Genomic DNA, 23077 nt, shown 5'->3' on the forward strand with positions numbered 1-23077 from the left:
GCAAGATCCAGTTGGACCTGAAAGGGAGTGGGAGAGGATGGAGCAGGGCATCGTGCTAGGCTTTATCTGTGTTGGGATTTCTGGAGCCCTGGGTGTTATCTTGAGTCTCTGGAGAGTAAATATTTTCCCCTGCAGCAGAGCAGCCCGTGGAGGAGCTGGGAACAAGCCAAAGCAGAGGTATTGCCGGGAGGTTAAAACCTGAAAGGGCTGGCACTGGGCTTGTGCCCGATGTTCTACCTTTCCAGCAGAATTAGGGCTGTGCCAGTGCCCCTTCTTTTTGGGGGAGCTCCCATTTTCCTTATTTCCATTTTCTTTAGAAAAAAGGTGTGTGTGAACTTTCCTGAGGTTCCCGACTTTCTAACTTACAAGTGAATTACAGGAACACTTCAAATTGCGTCTTCTTTCCTGAAGCACTGCTGCATCCTTTGGGTGGGTACTCCAAGTTATCCTCAGATTCTCAGTGACTACTCTTCAACACCAGGCCATAAAACAGATAGTTAATGCTAATTCAATTTTTTCCTTAATTAGACATTTAGAAAAATTATTGTGCTAAGGATAGTTGTGGGGGATAAGCGTGTTTTTAGCTGGGTTCAATGAGAGTAGATATTTTTGTTTTGTTGAAACAAGAAACAAAATAATGTCTAGTCCCATTTCAGTCCAAAATGAAGTCTGGCTTTAATCATTTTACACTATAAGGGAGAGTTGTGGAAATTCAGTGTACATCACCACAAAAGACTAGAAAAAATCCTTTGATAAAAATACAAAACTCTAAAAAAAAAGTGAAACAAGTTTTTTCAGTGTTTTCTTCCCAGTGGTTTGGCTGCAGTGACTTGACCAAAAGTATTTAAAATTCATCAAGCCAAATGTAGGATGCTGGCAAGCAAGTAATTTAAAAAATTATTATTGTTTTTATGTGATAGGGTCATACTTTTGCTTCTTCAAGGATGAATTCTGTTCCTCTGGAGACTGTGACAGAAGAGAAATATGACCCTTGTCCCACACTGGTGGAGGGGACATATGTGGTTTGAGTGCCAGATGTCACCTCTGATTCCTGATGCTGGTACACCTTTGGATGTCATGGATATGTAGGAATGCCCACCAGCAGCAGGGTGTTCCCTTGGACCAGTGTCCTCAGGAAGCACTGGCAGAGGTTTCCCAGAGCAGCTGTGGCTGTTCCATCCCTGGAAGTGCCCAAGGCCAAGTTGGACAGTGCTTGGATCACCCCATTCCATGGTTGTATGAAAGCTCTTGAAGGAGTGAGAAGAAACTGCCCCAAGGCCACAGGTGTTTATCTTGGCATTCTTTGGATCTCCCTCTGAAGCCTCCAAATCCTGCACTACTTCAGCACTAGGAATGAGGTTTATTTTCTTTATCATTCAAACTGTGTAAGTCTTTGCCAAAGTGCCTTTTCCAGTCCCACATTAAATTCTACTGCTGAATTGTTGGGTCATAGAGTCCCCTCAGATGGACATCCCTACCCTGTGCTGTCACCCAAGAGCTGGGAATGGTGGGGCTCTACCTTCAAGGCCCTTTTATGTGAAACACCTTCTGCATGTATATCACTAAGCAGTCTCTTGATGAATCAAATTCTTCCTTAAAAATTTTCTTTCCTTTTTTTTTCTCTCTTTTTTTTTTCCTGCAAAGCACTATAGTTTGGGCTCTCTATTTGTCTGAAGTCAAAGGTACATGAATAGCAGGTGTCCTGCTGTGATGTTTCTGCTGAAGCTGCTGATGCTGCTCCCCTGCACCTGCAGCCCTCCCCCCATGATCCTGTTGCACTGCTGCATTCTTTGGGTGGGTACTGGGTACCACAAGCTATCCTCAGACTCTGTGAATTGTCCTCAATGAATAATTATTGCTAGCTCTAGCTTTTTTTTCTTAATTAGCCCGTAGAGAAATCGTGGTGCCAGGGATAGTTGTGGGGGATAAGAGTATTTTTAGCTGTGTTCGATAAGAACAGCTATTTTGTTGAGACATGAAAAAATGTCAAGTCACATTTCAATCCCAAATGAAATGTCATAAATTATTTTGCACTATAATGGAGAGCCATGGAAATTGAGTGTACCATAAAAGAAAAGAACAGGGTTTGTGTTTTACAAGAGAGGCAAGTGAGACACGATGGAGAAGGTGGTGACACCCCAGTCACACATGTAGTGCATGGCTTATTTGGGTCTGTGGTGGATGCAACAGCTGGACACAAAGAGCAGCTCCAGGGTATTTTGGGACAAATTTTATTGTTCTTCTCCCCAGTACACAAGCAGCAGCACTGGGGCTCAACAAGGCTTTTTTGCAGTGCAGGAAGGGAGTCTATGGGAAAGATGGAGAGAGGCTGTTGGAGTGACAGGATGCAGAGGGATGGCTTCAAAGTGGCAGAGAGTAGGTTTAGATTAGTTATTAAGAAAAAAGTAGGTGGTGAGGCCCCGGCACAGGTAATTTGTGTCTGGCCCATCCCTGGAAGTGTCCAAGGCCAGGTTGGATGAGGTTTGGAGCAGCTTGGGGTAGTGGAAGGTGTCCCTGCCCATGGCAAGGAGTGGGACTGGAAGATCCCTTCCAGCCCAAAGCATTCTGTGACTTTGTGGTCCAAGACGTAGAGTTACAGAAGGGACTGGTGTTAAGGTCACTGACAGCAGGGAAGATTAGAATTAGATTGCTGAATCCCAAAGCTGTCTTGATCAGGGCCAGTCCCAGCTGTCCTTGCTGCTGGTGGAGGTAAATAGACACTCCCCAGGCTCATGTTCATTTCAAAAGTTTACTTGTCATGTCCTGAAAGTACCTGTCTCTCTGTTTGCTTTGTTACAACAAACACCTCCCTGTCTTGTTTCTGCCTTTCAGGGCTCAGCCAGGTTCCTCTGGTGATATGTAGCTGTGCAAGTGCTTGCAGCATCTTTACACCCTGGGGGTCAGCAGGCTGCTCTTCCCACCCCCATTACTAGATTCTTGTCATCCTCACTCACTGCATTTTAGGGGAGAATAACTACAGGTGGAGTGGGTCCACCTGGGAAGGAAATTTTTAGAGATCTGCAGCGGCACCGCTGGTGCAGAGCACCAACAGAGTGATAGTCTGGGAGTGATTGCAAAAAAATGCACTTCAAGCCTCAAAAAGGAGGCTGGTGACTGGCCAGTAGCTCCCAAAAATTCCTGTCTGGGGAGGTGCTTGGTATTTTTGGGCTGGTTCCCTAAGGCAGGCATTTTCCTGGTGAATTGATTCAAGCTGTCTCATCAGCTGCTGGAAGGAGCTAAAAGCTGGGGATGGATTTCAGAGAAGGGTTAAGCTCGTGGGCTTGGTTCATGCTGCCTGTACAAAGCAAAGTCTGGAGAGTCTGGTTTCCCCCTGTCCTAGGCTGGGCATTCCTGCTGCTGTGATGTTTTTCAGTGTGGTGAGTTCACAGGGAGCCCATCCCTGCCACACAGCAGCACCCTTGAGCTTGGTAAGACCTTTGGTGGGTGCTGTGGTTCCTGCGCTGCATTGTGTTCCTTCCTGGGACAACTGCTGGGAGCCCATCAAAAAACCTGGGTCCGTCTGGATATCATATTTGTTTTCCTAAGCACAGTGGGCAATTATGTGGGAGAACATGGCATGAGATCCCTGTTGGCTGAAAAGTGGACTTACGGTCTGCAAGGGCATTTAGGAAGAAACTCTTTTATGGAGAAATTCTTCCCTGTGATGGTGGTGAGGCCCTGGCACAGGTTTCCCAGAGCAGCTGTGGCTGCCCTATCGTTGGAAGTGTCCAAGGCCAAGTTGCACAGGGCTTGGAGCAACTTGGGGTAGTGGAAGGTGTCCCTGCCCCTAGCAGTAGGTGGAATGAGATGAGGTTTGATGTCCCTTCCAACCCAAACCAGTCTGTGGTTCTGTGATCTTCTCAAGCTGTGGTAGCTGCATTAGATGATGTTCTTTGCTAACAGCAGTCACAGGGGTCTCAGTTGAATTCAGATGGTCCCTCTGATTGAAGTGGGAGAAACTTCCCTTATGCAGTCACTTTGCTGTATGAAAGTTGACCACATCCAGTCCATGTCTCCAGGAGGAGCTGCTGAGGAGGGCACTGTGTCCAACCCCAGGTGCAGGTAAAGTTTTGGTGACTGGCTCAGTCTGGTCAAAAATAAAAGCCAAATGCCTTGCTGGGGTGTTTGCCTTTTTCTGCCAAGCAGAGGCTTCCAAAAGTTGGGAAGAGCGTGGAGGATGCTGGCCATGGCCATCTTTGTCATGGTGAACCTGTTCATCTGGTATTAGACACTGACCCCGCAGGATTCCCTTTCCCCATGTGCTTCTTCAGGCCTTTTGTTTGGTTTCCTGACTGTTAATTTATTACTATTAATAACAATAATAATAATAATAATTGTAATTATTATAATAATAATATTACTAGGAGCAGTATAAGGAAACATCTGCTTTTCCTTCTGCATGTACAGAATTGAAGAAGGAACTGTACTTTCCCCATATCCTGTTCTTTTCCACTAGAATATTTAGAATCTTGTCTCATGGCTACTGCCTGTATGGAAACTGATAAGGTCAATGACTGATGGCTCCAGGCTGGCTGTGATGTAAAAACCGATCTGCTTCTTCTTTTATAACTTAAATATTAGAATGCAGTGGAGTGTTGGGGGTCCAGAGGCACGTTTGGGAAATTTTATTTGTTTGTGGGTGTAGTTGAGTGGGATTTTTTAGGGCTTTTTTTTTCTTCTTTTTTTTTAACTGAATGTAATTAAAGATTCAGAAAATCTCTGAATATACTCATTTCTGCATGGAGTTTTTCAGTCGAGCTTAACTAGCTCAGAGAGGACTTGCTAAGTTATTTTCCACTTTCCCCTGCAGTGTTTACTGCACAGGTTTACTTGATTTCTCTTTACAGTTCCAGCTGAGCAACTCATGGTAGGCAGAATGCACAGAGATCCCTGTGAGTGAGGCAGCCATGGGTCAGAGGGAATTGTCTCTCCTTCAACTCTTCTTCATGTAACCCCATCCCAACCTGCAGCATACCCAAGGCTGGGAGGGATTGTTACCTTTGATTTTAGCAGCCGGAACCCAAGCAAGATTTGCTTTTAATGGTGCAGAAGGTGGCTGATGTTGTTAAAGGCATCTTGCTTCCTCATTCCTATCTCATTTTCAAGAAATGTTGAATTTGGGATGCACTAGAGTCTCTCTTGTCCCTATTGTTGCACAGAAGAATTTAATTTCCAAAAAAAGGTGAAAGCTGTGATGAAAGGAAGCAGTTGGTGGGGGGGCAGGTGAGAATCCTTAAGGATGGGAACCTCACGAGGTTTAACAAAGCCAAGTGCTGGAGCTGCACCTGTGTCAGGGCAGCCCCCGGGATCAATCCAGGCTGGGGATGAGCAGGGGAGCAGCCCTGGGAGAAGGAGCTGGGGATGCTGTGGGTGAGAGCTGGACCTGCCCCAGCCTGAACCCCCCTGCCCTGGGCTGATCCCCCAGGTGGGCAGCAGGGCAGGGGGGATTCTGCCCCTCTGCCCCTGGGCTCAGGTGAGACCCCACCTGCAGAGCTGCCTCCAGCCCTGGGCTCCAACAGCACAAGGACGTGGAGCTGCTGGAGCCAATCCAGAGGAGGGCACGGAGATGCTCCAGGGCTGGAGCCCCTCTGCTCTGGAGCCAGCCTGGCAGAGCTGGGGGTGCTCAGCTGCACAAGAGAAGGCTCCAGGGAGAGCTCAGAGCCCCTGGCAGGGCCTGAAGGGGCTCCAGGAGAGCTGGACAGGGACTGGAGACAAGGCATGCAGGGACAGGACACGGGCAATGGCTTCCACTGGCAGAGGGCAGGGATGGATGGGATATTGGGAATTGGGAATTGCTGGCTGGGAGGGTGGGCAGGCCCTGGCACAGGGTGCCCAGAGCAGCTGTGGCTGTCCCTGGATCCCTAGGAGAGTCCAAGGCCAGGCTGGATGGGACTTGGAACAACCTCATTAAGTGGGAGGTGTCATTGTCCATGCCAGGGCATTGCACTGGATGACCTTTAAAGGTTTGTTCTAACCCCGGCTGTTCTGTGATCCTATGATTCCCAGGAGGAGAGGATCAGCTGGCTCCTCCTACCGTAAAATCCATGCTGGAGTGGCAGCTCCAGCCTTTTGGCTGGTGGCCAAGATATGTTTCTTTGAATGCAGCTGCAAGTTGGTGTACAAGCACAAAAATGCTTTTTGCCAGTGAACCACGGGCATGATTTAATAGGGATTAAGCAGCCTCTATGCCTGCCCTGCTGCTGACCGGGGTATGCTGCTCCCACCCAGTCCCTCCCATCGGCAGCCGCCAGCGGGTTGGATTACTTCAGCAGGTTGACATCTCAACTTAGAGTTGGATGTGTCTTTTAGGATTACAGAGCTTTTCACAACCCAAGTGCCCATTTTATTGCCTGGGTGCCTGGAAAGAAAAGCTTTCGTCCCAATAATGGTTTCCCTTCATTTGTTTACAAAGGACATTGCGCATCAGCCAGCACGGGTGCATGAGTGGCTGTGTATGGATGAACTTGTGGTTGTGATGCTTTTATTTAGGATGTGGGCTATGATCTCTGCCTGCAGAGTGCTGCCTGTACAGGGAGCTTTGCACCCTGGCTGCTGCTTCCATGTGATTGTGGCTCATCCCTTGGGGTTCCAGAAGAGCTGGGCAAAAATGCAAGTGTTGGTTGCCTGAGGATTGCAGCCTGCCAGATGAATTGCAGAGCAGCACGCACAGGTACATGGTGCACATGTGGAAGCTCATCTGGCAGGAGAGCATCCTTGGTTTGTGTCTTCCAGCACAATCCCTGCATCCAGAACATCCTGCCCAGCTACCAGAGTGATGCTGTGTGTTCTCCAAGGAGAAACAGTGCAGCTCTGAAGAGAAGAACCTGCGTGAAATGCTGTTTCTTCAGATATTCTTAATAATTGTTCAATAACTTTATCTGGCAACATTTCCCTTGTAAAGGTGAAAAATAACAAGGGTAAGATGAAATGTAGGCTCTCGTTCCAGTAGCTTATAGCAGAAGCAGGGGAATGTGGAAATTGATTATGTCTGGCTTAAGTCACAGTTTGTAGCATGAACCAGTGTAAAATAGGTTATAAAACTCAGGCTGTTCACAATTCAGGGGTTGGTGGTTGCAGGCTTTTTATGGCCTGTTTGAGATTTTATATCTAGAAATGCTGGTGCATTTGCATATTGAATTTGTATCAAAATCTGTGAGCCTTTCTTGCTGTTGCTGCTGCAGCCAGAGTGATGCTCCAGCAGTCTCCTTGCCCTGACATCCCCTGCAGTGGAGCATCCCACCACAGGGTCTGCCCATAAACCTGCCTTCATTCACCTGATGTTCAGATAGTCGTTTTCTTAGTTATGTGCTGGTTTTTCCTTTCCTTTTTTGATAATATCTATCACAAGCCAAAGGTAATGTCTTCCCCTAGGCAAGGAAACCCATCTGGTGGAAAGCCACTCCAACCTCATGCACAGATTTGACACACTAAAACATTTTGTGTTCCTAAAGGTGATGTGGGTTTGGTTTTGTTAAAGAGAAGAAAAAAGATTCACTTCCCAGCCACAAAGAATTGCTTATTGCAGGGAAGCAAGCTACATAATAAATTATTGTCTGGGTGAGAATGAGCGATTTCTGACTTTCTGGTTACTCCTCTCCCTTCCCTGCTGGATCAAGCTGGCTGTTTTGGGTTGTATTCTGCAGCACTTGTCTACCCTTCTCTTTTTGCTCCCTGTTAATTTCTGTGTTAGTTTTGACGGCTGTTTCAATGGACCGTGGTGTTTGCCTGCTGTGTTCTGTGCCAAGCTCATGAGCAGCACTGCAGCATGGCAGCTGGTGAGCTCCTGTCCTGTCACTGGGGCTTTTCTGCATCACCAGGTACCAAAAACCAGACCTGAGACTGGAGGGATGATGAAGTACATTATTGCTCAATCAGCTGTGGATGCATCAGTGTCTGAAAAGCCCAAGGCTGTCTCCCACAGTAAACACTCATGTGGTTTTCAAAGGTGTTTACATTTTAATTAGAAAAGGGTCAGATCTGGGGTATAATAATTTCCATTTCTGTGCTTGATGTTTTGACATCTGGAAAGGTAGTGGGTTTTGGAGCAGCAAATCCAAGAAAGACACATGATGCTTTGTGGAGATGCAGCAGTACCTGGGTACAGGGAGTCATGGTTCATCTCTCTTGCTTTTATTTTCCATAGTAACTGTTCCTGCAGGCAGCTGGAGGATAAAGATAAACTATAAAGATAAACTATAAAGATAAACTGCTCGTCTCATTCTCTGAGATGCTCTCACCACTTGAGAAAGACATCTTGCTAATTGCTTGTTGTTGGAAATGGGCTGGATGAGGAGAGGGAAAATATTGCTGCAGAAGGGGCTCATTAAAAGGAGATGCTGGGAATCCTGCCGTGCTGATGGCCAGGAATTCCAGCCCTAAACACAGACAGTCAAAGGTCCTTGTGCCTGTGCTGCTGTCAGAGCATGAGCGGTGGGTGGTTGTTTGCAGAGTCGAGACACCTGACCCGAAGGTGCTGATAAGAAGCAGATAAGAAGTTGGAGGGTTGTCCTGCAGTATCTGCTCTTCCCTGTGATCAAAGCATCTCTGTTGTCTGGGACTGCAGGGACTTTATCCTTCTGTGTGTTCTCTGGCAGCAGCTTTGGGAAGCCTGGCTTGGAGTCTCAATGAGCAGGAAATGTGAGGGAGGTGATGATGGAGGGTTTGACCATGAGCTGCTCCTTCCTGCCCAGCCCCAGAGAGGCACTGAGCAGAAGAGGGTGTCACCTCACCCTGGGTATCTATATCCACCTGCACAAGGTGATGTCCAACATAACTGTAGAGGGCAGGGATGGGAGAACAATGGGATGGGTTTTGGAGCATGCACAGGAGAAGTGATAATTGTTGTTGGTTGCTCATGGGAAGAGAGGATGTGATGACTGGGCTTGAACCTTTCCCTCTGTCTCCTTGGAGATCAGTCTGGTTTGGTTTTACCATCATCCCATTCAGGCACAGACTGATCTGGGCTGCTGAGCTGCTCCTTAGTTCAAGTACCAGGTGTCTCAGAGCAGAAGGGACCTGCTGGATCACAGTCTGTTACAAACACCCAAAGGAGAACTAACACAAGAGATGCTGGATGTCTTACCACAGAACATTCTGGAAGCAGGTGGCTGCATTGCTACGTGAAGAATTTGCACTGCAGCTGCCTTTTATAGGAAGCATCTCTTGTTCCTAGAAAACTCTGGGATGATAAATCCCATGTGGCAAGACAAAGGCTTCCAGGGATCTGCCAGAATAGCTCTGTAGCCTGTCACAGCCTGTTTCTGCAGCAGCTGGCCTGTGATGACATTTCTGAGAAATAAATATTCTATGCATGAAGGATGCCCTGCATTCCTCTTGACTTCAGTTTGGAGTCGTGGAGGAATGGAGGATTGGACTGGGTTTTTCTCAGTGTTTAACTGAAGGGTAAGTAAGGAAGGGACATGAGTTTTCCAATTAAATGCCCTTAGTCTGTCAGTCAAGCCTAAACAGCTGAGGCCATGTTGTTGGAAAGATGGGCTGGGCACTTGTCCTTTACTGGGCTTTGGTGGTGGTTAGATGTTTCAATAATTGAATTTCAGTTCAGGTGAGAAGAAGCCTGATGAATTAAGTAGTTCTGCCTAAACTCTGTATTTTAGAGATCTTTCCCAGTGACCTTTCCTAGGCATTGGAATTGGGTATTAGTTCCTGGCTGTGTAGTTGTCAGGAAAATATGCTTCCAGCTCTCACCATTTTGGCTGTGCCCCATAGATCCCAATCCTGTCCCATAGATCCCAGTCCTGTCCCATAGATCCCAAATCTGCCTCATAGAGTGTGACAGTGTGGTGTTTCTGTTTCTCTTACCTTTGGAAGCTACAACCTTCAAAGTAATTAATTGTGTATGCAAAAGCATTTTAAGCTCTTCCCATCCATGCAGGGGAAGCAAAACACATCCAGGGGAAAAACAGTCTGTTTTCTTTCCTTTGTTGGTGCTTTGGACCTTGCATAGGAGCAAGGTGTGCTGCTGTTGTCCTAACAGCAGGTCAGGATGTGAGTTTTTCTAGATGAATTAGAGCAAGACCTGGCTTGCTCTTGGATCACCCCAGCCCCCTACAGCTCTAGGCTGGTGAAGATGGGCTGGGAAGTTGGGAAAGGCCTTGGGAATGCTGGTGCTGGGGCACCTGCAGTGCTGGGGACAGCTCTGGGCCCCTCAGGACAAGAGAGACAACGAGGGGCTGGAGCGTGTCCAGGGAAGGGAACGGAGCTGGGGAAGGGGCTGGAGCCCCAGGAGAGGCTGAGGGAGCTGGGAAAGGGGCTGAGCCTGGAGAAAAGGAGGCTCAGGGGGGACCTTGTGGCTCTGCACAACTCCCTGACAGGAGGGGACAGCTGGGAGGGGATTTGGGATCTTATCCCAGGGACAGGAGGAGAGGGAACGGCCTCAGGCTGGGCCAGGGGAGGATCAGGGTGGATATTGAAGAAGACTGCCCAGAGCGATGGTGGAGTCCTCATCCCTGGAGGGATTTAAAAGCTGTGTGGATATGTAGGACATGGGGCAGTGGTGGCCTGGGCAGTGCTAGGGGAATGGTTGGACTTGATGGTCTTGGAGGGCTTTCCAATCTAAACAGTTCCATGATTCAATGATTCTGCAATAATTGTTTTAGGAAGATCTCTTTATGGGTAGTAGTTTCGATGTAATGTTGCTGTGCCAGCATGTTTTTGCCCAGAAGCTTATTTGGGGGCTGGAGTCCCTTGGCATGGCTGGGATACATCCAGGGGGGGATACATCCCAGGGGATGGTCTGTGTGAAGTTACCCTGCTGTTCTGTTTTGGCACTGCCAGGCTGCTGCAGTCCAGATTTTGGAGAGCTTTAGGTGTGGAGTGGAATGGCTGGAACCTCCTTCCTGGGGGAGGTGTGGTCCTCTCACCCAGCCTCCAGTGAGCTGATGGAAATGCATCGCTGTCCTGCATGTCTGTGGTCTTCTCATCACAGACTCACCTCTTCCTAGATCATTTTGGTTGCAAGTTCCACTCTCCTTTTGCCTCCCAGCCCAAAGTGGGTTCCTTCTCCATTGCTGTTCTTCACTTACCAAATTCACTACTTGTTTCCACAAGTTTAACAAGCCCGGAGCACCTTTGGGAGAAAGGGAATGAGTCTACAAATGTCATACTTGTTCTTATTATTTGCTGATGAAGGGTAGAACTGTATAATTGCCCACAAAAACAGTATAATCTTGCTAAAGCAAGAACTCCATTTACATCACCCTTAATAACAGCTATTAATAATTATGTGTTACAGTAATGCTGATAATTACTAAGTTATAATAAGCAGTTTGCACATCTATTGACTTTTTCTGCTGATGATTCCTTCTTTAATGGTCACGGTAATGAGCACAACATGGGTTCTGTAAAATCATAGGATTCTGCAATGATTTAAGTCAGAAGAGACATTTAAGATCCTCTAGTTCTACCCCCTTGCCATGGGCAGGGATGTATTCCACTGCACCAGGTTGCTCCAGGTCTCATCCAACCTGGCCTTGCGCACTTTCAGAGACATGAAAGATTTGGAAGGTAATTTTCACACCCTGCTAACTTAAAAACTTTGTGCTTTGACAAAGTAGAGGGGAGAGAAGGGGGAAGTGGAAAAAAAAAATTGAGATTCATCTCTATTTGTTATGATTAAGGAATGTATCTGGTGTCTGGGAATCCTTTGTGGTAGGTGCTGAGCCAACACAGAGCTGAGGGATCACTTCTTCATTAAGAGCTCTCATAACATTTGTTTGCTCTGTGGGAAGATAGTAAATGCTTTGATGCTCGTGTGGGTTTGGGTTTCTCTTTGGAAACCTCTTTTTTGTACATGTTTTGAGGGTCAGGTGAGAAACCAGCTCTGGGCACAGATCACCAGGAAGAGCAGGAGCTTTCTTCCTGTGGAGTGATGGTTTCCTTTAGAGAGAGGTGAAGGCACCACAGGATGAACTGGTTTTAGAGTTTCCCACTAGAGATGCACAAATATCTCAGATATGTGGCTTGCATTTGTTTGCTGGACCTGGTGACTTCTGATGAACATGTTTGCTTTCAGTTTGCCATCTCTCGTGTTGCTACTTGACAGAATGCTGGTTGAGCACTATGGTGAGCACCCCAAAAGTGAGGCAGGTGGTAGTTCTTCCTCTACTTCACTTTTTATCATGGGTATTCAAGGGGGGTGCATCACCAGGACAGTGCCCTGGGCTTGATTTCCTCCAGTGCTACCCTCAAAAAACCCTGTAATAGGCCAAAAAAAAAATACTGGGCTTGGGTAATGTGTGGCCCAGTGAGATGGCAGATAACCTCTGACCCTGCTCACTCCATCCTGAGTGATGCCACCTGTGTCATTTCCCCCCTGCCTCGTGCCATCTCTCCATGCCATCGCACCCCTCCAGGACTCAGTAGGAGCCTCCTATTCTCCCAACTCTTTCTTTAGCGCTTCCTGTTTGATAATTGGTGCTTTCCATGCAGTAATTGGCACTAATTAGTGAAAAAAGGAGAAGCATGTCCTCCTCTAGGGCTCCACACTCTCTGGGGCTCCTTCTTTTTTTTCTTTCTTGACTTTCTTCTTTTTTCTTTGTCCTTTTTAATATGGCATATGATTTTTGTTCAGGAGCTAATGTGTGATATTGGACTACATAATGAGCCTTTTTTACAGTCTGAGCACATTTGGGAATAATTCCTTGAGCAGATGAAATCCTTAGGCCAGAACTGCTCATTCTCGGCAGTTTCCGAATGAAGCCACAATTGTTCAGAAGTGACAGAGAAGAAAATAGTTGAGGAGCTGGAAATTACATGAGCTGGGAACAGATATTTCCCCCCTGCTTCCTTCTGCATGTGACTCACTCCGAATTTGCTTAGCAATTTTATACTTGTCTCAAAGCAGATTGTAAATACCCGTTCCTGATGAAGGAGAGGGTGAGAAATGAAGTTGTTGTGTCCTGCAGTGTGCTGGCAGCTCCCATATCTTCTCCCTCTTGGCTGCATGGAAGGAGGAATATGAGATTTACCACAAGACCCTGTTCCAAGGCCTGCTTTTTTACTAAAAGTGGAATTATAAAATATCCTGAGCTGGAAGGGACCCAGCAAGATCATCCAGCCCAGCTTCTGTCCCTGCACTGACATCCCAACAATCCCAGCCTGTGCATCCCTGGGAGCAGTGTCCCAGCTCTCCTGGAGCTCTGGCAGCCTCAGGGCTGTGCCCATTTCCTTGGGCAGTGCCCACCACACTCTGGGGAAAGAGCCTTTCCCTAAAATGCAGCCTAGCCCTCCCTGTCACAGCTCTAGTCGTTACCTGGGTCCTGTTGCTGTCACAAGGAGCAGACATCAGTGCCACGCCCAGCCCAGGTCCAGGGGCTGGTGGTTCCCTTTTGTTATGGTGTTACTGGTGTTGAGCCCTGGAGTAGAAGGAAAGAGAAGAGTGTTATAAATCCCCTTCATCTTCTATAGAGGCAGTTTTCTGCAGCGAGAGGTTGTAAAAGTGAATTCTGTTGTGGTCTCTGTTTTACTTCCTCACTGGACCATTCAAAGTCACACCATTAACTCAGTGTTGTTTACTGCCACTGCCCCTAGAGAAGCTTTTCAGTTATCATCCTCTTCCTCACCCTTATCCATTACCTCCAGCTTCTCACTCATATCCAGCACAACTAGTGTTTTTGATTTATTAAATTAAGCATTTCAGTGTGAGATTTTTTTCTCTTGTGCATATGTCTGGAGGTTTTCAGTAGCTTGGGTTTGAAGCAGGAGGCCAAGAAATACATTTCCCTTAAATGCAGGAATGTTACAGAAATGGAACAGTTTTTGCATGCCTGGAAGCCCTAAATGCAACCACCTAGGATTATTATAAATTAAACTGTAAAAGCAGATGCACAGCAAAAACCATCCTGCCTGTGGTAACCAATAGACTTTTGTCTGCTGGTTTTTTTGGGTTTTTTTTTTGGTTTTTTTTTTTAATAATTACCAGGTAGTAATCCCTTGCTGTGGTGTTTTTTTTTTTGTTTGGTTGGTTTTTTTGTCCCACTTCCTCAGGCCCCCTGTGTTCCTGGCGTGTCCCCTGAAGGGATGGAGAGCTCCTCAGTGGCATCAGCCTCCTCAGAGGCAGGGAGCAGCCGCTCCCAGGAGATCGAGGAGCTGGAGCGCTTCATCGACAGCTACGTCCTGGAGTACCAGGTCCAGGGCCTGCTCACCGACAAGACCGAGGGCGACGGCGAGAGTGAGAAGACACAGTCCCATGTCTCACAGGTGGGTGGAAGTCTCACTGTAGGGTGGGAGAGGGGCTGGGGGCATGCTGGTGTCTTCTAGGCTGGGTTGGAGATGTGTATTCTCAACTGAAGTAGCTTTTGCAGAGTTTGGATGTGATAAAATGCTGGGTTTGGGGCAGCTTGCTTGTTCAGAGATGTGTTTGAGGTCTCCAGCCTGCTGGTAGCAGTTTCCTGATGCTGGGTTTGGTTTTTATGGTCTCAAGGTGCGTTAGTGAAAGTGTTCCAGGACAGGTTGAATGGGGCTTGGAGCAACCTGGGGTAGTGGAAGGTGTCCTTGCCTATGGCAGGGGGTGGAATGAGATGGAGTTTAAGGTCCTTTCCAACCCAAACCTTTCCATGATTCTGTATATGAAGGATCCCATCTTCATCTGCTGTCAGCAGTGTTTGATGTGATCTGTTGGAGCTCTGCAGGTTTGCTGGAGCTGAGGATCTGACCCAGAGCTCTAGACCCGTTTTATATCATCTCAATGTACAGAAATTACCAAACAAAGGAACCTTTTTAACAATAGATTTTGGTGAAGAGGTCTTCCAAAATTTGAGGCTCAAAGCCCTTGGAAGTAGGGGAAAATGTATTTAAAAATCTAGTGATCCAAAGTGTATTTTTTTAACCCAAGGCTGGGAGATGTCTGTGTTTGAAGTGATGCTTTGGAGGGGCCTCAGGTCAAGTACACACATTCCACTTATTAATATGTCAAGTTCAAAAGAAAAAGTTCCACAACCTCTTCTAGCCTGTCTACTGCTCTGCCAATAACCCCTGACTACCACTGTATCTTAAGGACAAAAATTTCTGATTCTCATGGCAGCCTGTCTACATTTTTTGCATTAAGATCCTTGATTGCAGCAACCAAATCCATCTTCCAGTTGTGGAAATGGCATTTTAGCTTTCATTCCTGGCCTGCCCTGGAAAAAAGGAGCTGCTGGGTTTTTAATATCAGTTCTGAGAGTATTCTCTTTCAAGATGGCTTGGTTTTATTTTAAAACAAAAATTTGTAATAATGAAATATCTCAACATTGGACCTTTTAATTAAACCACTTTTAGAGGCACCTCAGATGAAGCAGCTAAATGAGGTTGTACCCCAGACCATTGATGTGGAAGTTTAGTTAGGATTTACTGTGAAACTCCATAAAAATGCAGCATTTCTTATTTCTAGGGCTGTGTTTTGGACAAAAAGTGCAGATGGGCTTTTACTCTAAGTCACTTGGCATTCATCAAGCCACATCTTAATGGTTGTGCTAAGAAGGAATTGTCCCTTGTCTCACAAAGTTTTTTTTCATTTTTCCACCAGTAAGAAATAATCAGGAATTTTTATTTCTAGTTTTCTCTTCCTGATCAGTTCTGTTTATTTTATGTGCCTGTTTATTCCAGCAGAACATGGAATAAACAGGCACATATACTACAGCTGACTGGAGTAACCCTGGTGGAAGCCAGCCTGGTGGGAGGTGGCACATTCCCTGTTAATGAGAGCTGGAGGGAGAAAGATGGATTTAGGGGAAAGGCACTGGGTTGAGACCAAGGAAATTGTTTTTAACTGCAAGGTTCTACTAAATCTTTCATGTTGGGAAAGTTACTTAATCTCTCTGCAGTTTGTTTCCTTGTGGCTGTGATGTTTTCTCTGCCTGAGAGTAGATAAATCCATTCAACCGTGTGTGTGTGTGTGTGTGTGTGTGTGTGTGTTGCTTGGATGGTACCACATCCCTGGACAGCTGCTCTCCTTGCTGGGGGAAGAAAGGAAAGGCACATCTTCTACACTGCTCCTAGGGAAGCTGAATCCATCACCACTTCATAGAAGCCCAAAATGTGGATGTTCCCATGATGGGGATGTCCCCAGCCTTGCTCCCACCAGGAAAAAAGAGGAAAATCAGAGAGAAAGGCAATTTTATTTTGCTATGGAGATAATAAGGAGTGAGCTTGTACCTTGAGAGATTTTTTCTAGACATCTGGTTGCACTCAGAATTGTTAAAGGAGATAGAGATATGTCTGGTAAAAGTCTTTCAAGAGTGATGGCATTATGAGCCTGTTGAAGAGGGTCAGCAGAAGTGTCAGGAGAGTGATAGGCAGCTCTTTAATGAGGGGAGACTGAAATACCCCCATCTAGAGCTAGAACAGGCTCTCTGATGAGGGCAGGGATCATGGGCAGTTGTAGTGACCACTCTTATTTTGTGCCCTCATCTATACTCGTCAGGGATCTCTCAAGTGGTTGTTCGTATGGAAATGACTTTTCATTTTCTTGGCACATCATCCTTGGCAGTAGTACCAAGGATTGAGTGTCTCTGGAGCAGCCAAGTGCTTCCAGCATGGAAGACCTCAGAAGTGGGGCTGGTCAGTCTCCACTTTGTTGAAGGAGTGACAAAATTACTTTAGAATTAAGCAGCATATTTCATGTTTGTCTAGTGAAAATTGCCTTTTTTTTTTCCCCACACTATTTGATGCAGCCCTACATTTCTTTAGGAGGGGAACAGAAAAAGGCAACAAATTACATCAAATTCAATTATTTTGGTGGAGGCACCTTGCTGCCCAACCTTGGAGCTAGCTGGCCTAGGAATCTGCTGGTCCCCTATGGCCATGTATGGCAATGGCCAAACCTACAGCTTCCGTGCTCATTTTCTGTTTTGTTTAAAATGAAAACACAGGGTGTTGGCTGCTCAGACCATGTATCTGTTCCCAGAGCAAGCAGAGTTGGAAACAAGAGTTGGGAAAAGCAAAAATTTTCCAACTTTCCCTGGAAGAATTCCATTGAAATGAGTGATAAAATCACATCACCCTAGTGTGTATCACACACCTGGGATTCAAAACACTGTCAGAGTCATCAAAGAGGTGCTGGGGCTGGATTTTATTGCAAAGCACCATATGAAGTGCTTTCCTACAGTTGTTCCTGCATCTTCCCTGTACTCCCTGTCAGCGGGTGGAGCATTTCCAAGCCAAAGCCTTTGGGATCATCCTCAAAAAGGAGGGGGGTGCCACACGTGTGCAGCGATGCCCGCGGCTGGACGGTGTTTTCTGTGCACTGTGGACTGACGCAGCAGTTTTGCCCAGCCCAGCTATTATTTTACACAATCCCTTTTTTTTATCCCTTTTGCAGTGGACGGCGGATTGTAGTGAGCAGCTTGATGGCAGCTGTTCCCCATCCCGAGGGAAGGGCTCATCGTCTCACGAACATAACCAGGTAGGGATTGTGTTTAGTTCCTCCTCCCCAGAACTTTGCCTTTATTTCTTGTACTGCCTTGCCTGGGAGGTGCTGCCAGCTTTCCCTTTCCTGTGGAAGGGAAGACATCTCCCTCTGCTTGGCATCCAAAAGCTCGTTCCTGCCCAAACCACTGGAGGTGGGCAACATCCTGATGTGCAGATGGATGCTTTGACCAGGAGCTTAAAGGGGAAAAAATAAGGAGTGTCACATTTATCCCAGGAGGGTTTCTTATTGCTGCCTGTGCGAGGAAACTGTTAGGTGCATCAGAGCTGACTTGGAAGCATGAGATGTAGCTGGAATGAGGGATCTTTGTGTAGCTGGGCTTATTTGTTGTGTGCTGCAGCACAAAGATGGTGTTACAGGGAAGAGCATGAAACAGCTGAGAGAGTGAGCTGGCGGAAGAAGCAAAGCTGCAAGTGCTGAGAGCCTGCGTTGGTCATGCAGTGACAGGTGTGAGTCAGTTTTGGTGCTTGGATGTGGTCTGAACATGAGTGAGGGGTGTCTACATGCACTGCTGGAGGTGTCTGTCCCTCCTGGTGTGAGTACCCCCATAGAAGAGTGCTGGTTAGGGTGGGGACTTGTGTTTGATCATTGTCATCTGGTTGACAAGCTGCTGTGTCACCATGAGACCATCAGCTCAGAGAGAGCAGCACTTGCCTGAGGAGATGTGAAACTGAAGCATCTGAGGGAAAGGGAAGCAGCATTTCCAGTTGCTGTGGCTGATGAGTGTCCCACCCAGAGAAGTGGCTTCAGATTGGTGGCTTTCATGCTGTTGCTCTGCTTTATGTCCTCCAGATTCAGTTTCGTGTGTAGAGTCCATGAGAGGGAACTTGGGAGCCCCTTGCAGGGTGTAAAAGAGGCTGTGACAATCTGAGCAGGGAATGTTGCAGCTCTCATTTTGGGCACAGCTTCCTCCCACGTGGTGCCACGCTGGAATTTCTTGGCGATGGATGGGTGCTCAGGCATCCCCTCCCTGCCGTGGTCCCAGGATGCTGGTAGTACTTCTACCAACACCTGCACCCAACAAAAGCAGGGAGTGGTTTTGTAGGAGGGTGTGTGCTGAACAGAGGCACTCCTTCAGATGAGCTCCGGAAGGTGTCAGACAGAATTGTGGATTTAATTTATTACAGCTTTGATTTACTTCAAAATACTCAGCAGCAAAACCTCATCCAGGCTCCCTCCAAGCACTGCAGACAGCTGCTGATGTTCAGCTGGGAGGCTGGCCATTTCCATCAGGCTTCCTTGGGTGGATCAGGGGCTTTCAATGGGGAAGAAGGTCCCTGGCTCTTCACCCAAGGGCTCTGCTGACATGCCAGTGGCTGGTAGGGACCACAGGAGGATGCAGGAGTCAGGCATGGGTGTTACTTTCCTGACATCCTTCATTTGCCTGGTGCCATGCACTCTTTTGTTTCAGCTTACATGTTTGATTTTTTATTGTTGTTTTCTTATGTTTTTTGTTGTTTTTTTTAACAAACCCCCCCCATCCCAGGAGTTAAATATATTTGATCTCCTCCTACAGGGAGCTCCTTTTCTACATACAAACACCATTCGCTGGTGCCCAAGCTGCTTATCCTGTGTTTGGGCTCTCTCCCAGCCTTCCCAGCCTGCAGCAGAGCTAGTAATTATATCTTTCCATGTTTGGCTTCCTTTAACTGTGAGTAACAAATTTTCCTTGGCACCAAAGAGGAGCTGCAAGCTATTGTTCCTCTGTCCAGGCAAACATTTCTCTCACTGTTGCTGATACATGAGTGAAACGCTGCTGGTGAGGACCAAGTGCAGTTTATTATCATTCCTGGCTGTTTTCACTATAATCTTTCAATATTTAAAAAAAAAATCATTACTAATATGTTTGTCTTGAATTAAAATTATCAATCACTTTTCAAACCAGCTAAGGAAGAAGCCAGCTAATTATTTCCCAATGGAAGAAGGGATTTGGGTTTTGGGGGTGGTTTGTTTTTTTATTTATTTTGTTTGGGGTTTGTTTGGGTTCATTTGGTTTTGGTATTTTGGTTTTGGTTTGGGATTTTTTGTTGTTGTTGTTGTTTGTTTTGATTTTTTTTTTGGTTGCAGTTTTTATGTATTTGAGGGTTTTGGGCAGAAAATGGAATTCCTAGTTTTCCTATTGTGATTCCAGCTGAGATCTCTGCATTGCCAATCTTAGTTGAAAAATACTTGGATGTGAGATTTCTGCTGGCTTCAGCTAATGTGAAAATGTGGGTTATGTATCAATGGCCATGGTATGCCTGACGTGGTTCTAACCTAGCCATCAGAAAGGGCATTTATATGGAAATCTAGGTTATTCCTGGAAATATATTCAGCATGTGGTTCATTTTCTGAGAAGACATAGTCCAGGCTTGCTTTTTCAGAAGTAATTGGCTTCCTAAAGGTTATAGGGAAGCCTAGAGAGAAGATGACTTTCCTGTGCCTGAAAATTCCCCTATGAATCCCTGAGTACTTGATGCCTTTTCTGAAATTCTGGGCTGTATGATCCAGCAATATTAAGAAAAACAAAAGAAAGATTTTATATTTTTTTAGTGTGTGTGTGTATATAAGCATTTACTGGTTGTTGTACAAGTAGGGGGCTGTGAGCAGTTGCTGAATAACATACAATATAAAGGTAAAAATAAAGTGTCTTGATGCAACCTGCAGTCCAGGGTATTCCTAAATTGCTGGTTTCTGATGTTGTTGGGTGTCTCTGGAAAAGAGCATCCCCACATTTGTCCTGTTTTTGCACTACATGGTGAGACCTTTATTAGCAGTGTGAGACTTAGATAGATGTCAGTTCCCATAGGCTGGCAGATAGGCATCCCATACAAAGTCATGGCTTAAAAACAGAAAATTCCCCCTGCAACCTGCTGGTCTTTCCAGTTCTGTGGGTGGGTGGCTGTGAGAAGATGGTCTGCTTATGGGGGAATCTCCTGAGATACATTTTGTGAACTCAGGTGCTGAGAAAATTCTGGTCTCACAATTACATTAAGCTCATCTGTAATTCTTGTTTCCTACTGGGATCTCTCTGTTTGCTGCATGGCATGGCCATGTTCCACTAAACTGCCAGGAAGTTTGCCAGTTCTTACCACATGTGAGCTTCTGGGGTGAAGACCAGGTATGCAAAATATTATTTGAACACCTTACTGCCTTTATAAATGTGGAAGGTTTAGATAATAGAATAATTTTAAACCCTTTTATGTTTGGATTTTTCTTCCCCAAAAAGAGCCAGTGGGAAGTTTTTATGTAATACTTTATTTGCATTCCCCTTGTGAGGCTGTGGCAAGTAGGAAGCTCTTTGATATATTTCTGAGAGCAATTCATTAAGTAAAAGAATTCTGGTATGGTGCACATTGAGGGAGCCAGCAGAGCTGTTGGTACATGAGAGGCCTGGCAGGAGCTCCATCCCATGCTCCTCTTATGTAAAGGGCAGTAACAAAAACCAGAAGAACTCTGCGGGTTTGTGCCATTTCTCCAGGCAGTGGGATTGGAAGAGCTGAAAATCCTCCTTCCTGGCCAAGTCCCTCCCTTCCCCCATGGTGGCTGGCTGTCACCCATCATCACCAAGCAAAAACCCGTGTTGTTGAGAGTAAACAGGACCTTCTTTCATTCCATCCCTGGACGTGTTCCAGGCCAGGTTGGACAGGGCTTGGAGCAGCCTGGGATAGTGGAAGGTGTCCCTGCCCATGGCAGGGGATGGAATGAGATGAGCATTAAGGTCTTGTCATTCCACGTCCATGCCTTGTAGTCATGGCTGGAAAAGCTGCTGTGTTGCCAAAGAAAAGGCAATAGGAGGTGTGGGGCAATGTGTGAAGGCTGTCTCTTGTATAACAGCAGATTTCAATGCACAGAGGAGCTTAGTTTTAATGGAGAGTGGAAAAATCAAATTATCTCTGCAGATTTCTCTTGCAATTCCAGAGGCATCAGTACTGCTTGACCTCCTGGGATCAACCACCAGGAGATCCTCCCTGGTGGATGCTGCAGGTGGGAAGGGATCATGGTCTTGGACAGGGCCCGTGTCACTGGGTCCAGATAACTGAAGTTAGCAGTGAAATTGTCCCGCTGGCTTAAGTCCAGTGACATCAGCAGGCAATGTGTAATGCCCCAAATTCTTGGCTAACCAGATAGGGCTGGAGAGACAGTGGACTGGCAGGATCTCTTGACTAAATTCAGAGTTCATTTTCCCTGTGCTGGTGGACAGCCTGTGTCTCACTTGAGTTGCCCATCCTTGGGTCCAGATCTGAAAGAAAACAAGAGGGATGATTCTGGAAGGACTTTTAGAAATTATGGAATGCTAATGGGGTGGAATGGATGTTAAAAATCACCCATCTGCGGGACACCTTCCACTAGAGCAAGTTGCTCAGGGCCTTACGTGCTATGAGCACTGCCAAGGCTGGGGCATCCACAACTTCCCTGGGCAGCCTGGACCAGTGTCTCACCACCCTCACAGTAACAACATTCTTCCTATCTAGTCTAAATTTCCCCTCTTTCAATTTGTAGAAAATTCCAATTTTCCATTATTCCCTGTCCTGTCTTTATAGTTCTTGATGCAGAGTCCTTCTCCAGCTTCCCTTTAGGCTCCCTTCAGATACTGAAAGGTGCTGTGAGGTCTCCACACTGCCTTCCCTTCTCCATGCTGAACAGCCCCAACTTTCTCAGCTTGTCTTCACGGGTGAAGTTGTGAAGTTCTCCAGTCCTTCTGTCAACCTTATGGCCTCCTCTGGACTTGCTTCAACAGTTCCATGTTTAGGGAATATGTTTGGGGTTCTCCATCTCATTGGCTCATTGGCCCAGGGCCAGTTTGTAAACTGAACTTGGCTGAGTTTGTCCACCATGCTGAGGATCTGTTGGGGCAGGTGGGTGCTGGCTGATGCTGCAGACACTGTTTTTGTATCTCTGAAAGAGAAAGCAAGAGATGGACACTGGCTTTCCCAGTGAGTATACATGTTGATGTATGCTTGCCTGATGAAGGAGGAAAGTAAACCTCAAAGTGGGGTGACCTGCCCATGACCAAAGAGCAGCTCTGAGAAAACCAGTCACTTTTCTGCCTGTAATTGCTGAGTGACACTTCCTTATTTAGTGAATACAGCCCTGCTCAATTATGGTTGGAGAGGACTGCTGGGAAAGAAATCAAGTCCTTTAGCTACTATTTAGGTGTAACTTTCTCTGGGACTTCTGTTCGGGCTTGGTCTCATGAAGCAGCAGTGCCTGGTGTGAAGCAGACACCTGTTCAGGTGTCAGGAGGTCTGGGACGGAGATGCTTCACTGCTTTGCTGCCTGCTTTGGAGAACTGCTGCTGCTTACTGAGGGTGGGGGCAGGTGTCACCAGTGACTCATATGGGAGGACATCTTGTCACCCTCATTTTCCTCCTGGGTAGAGAAGACCAGGTGATGCCTGTCTTCCCATTGTGGAGTTTCCCACACTCTTATTTTTGTGAGACTTGATTTACCTTTGACGTCTCCATCATTCCAGGTTTGGATGAATAGGTCAGTCAGTGCTGTAGGAAAGGGATGACATTAGTGTTCTCCTCTGAGACTGGGACAGGGCCTTGCTGATGGGTTTCTTTAGCATGTCTGGAGTTCTCAGTGCCAATCTGAGAGCCCTCAGCGTTCCTTCTCTTCATCCTTGTATGTAAACGAGCTGGCTAACACAGCCTTGGCTAGCATGGT

General features: G+C 46.6%; 1 protein-coding gene across 2 annotated transcripts in view; it reads left to right on the top strand.

Moving 5' to 3' along the window:
• Window positions 1–13644: 13644 nt before the first annotated feature.
• The window catches only part of CTIF (cap binding complex dependent translation initiation factor), a 112796-nt gene continuing 103363 nt past the window's right edge, over window positions 13645–23077 (top strand). For both annotated transcript variants that reach the window (XM_062513461.1, XM_062513462.1), the window contains exons 1-2: window positions 13645–14217; window positions 17318–17401. In XM_062513461.1, coding sequence (XP_062369445.1) covers window positions 14038–14217; window positions 17318–17401 — 264 coding nt within the window. In that variant the 5' untranslated portion in view covers window positions 13645–14037. The remainder of the gene's footprint in view (window positions 14218–17317; window positions 17402–23077) is intronic.

The sequence above is a fragment of the Cinclus cinclus genome, chromosome Z, assembly GCF_963662255.1.
Source record: "Cinclus cinclus chromosome Z, bCinCin1.1, whole genome shotgun sequence".
In the NCBI taxonomy this organism is placed as follows: domain Eukaryota; kingdom Metazoa; phylum Chordata; class Aves; order Passeriformes; family Cinclidae; genus Cinclus; species Cinclus cinclus.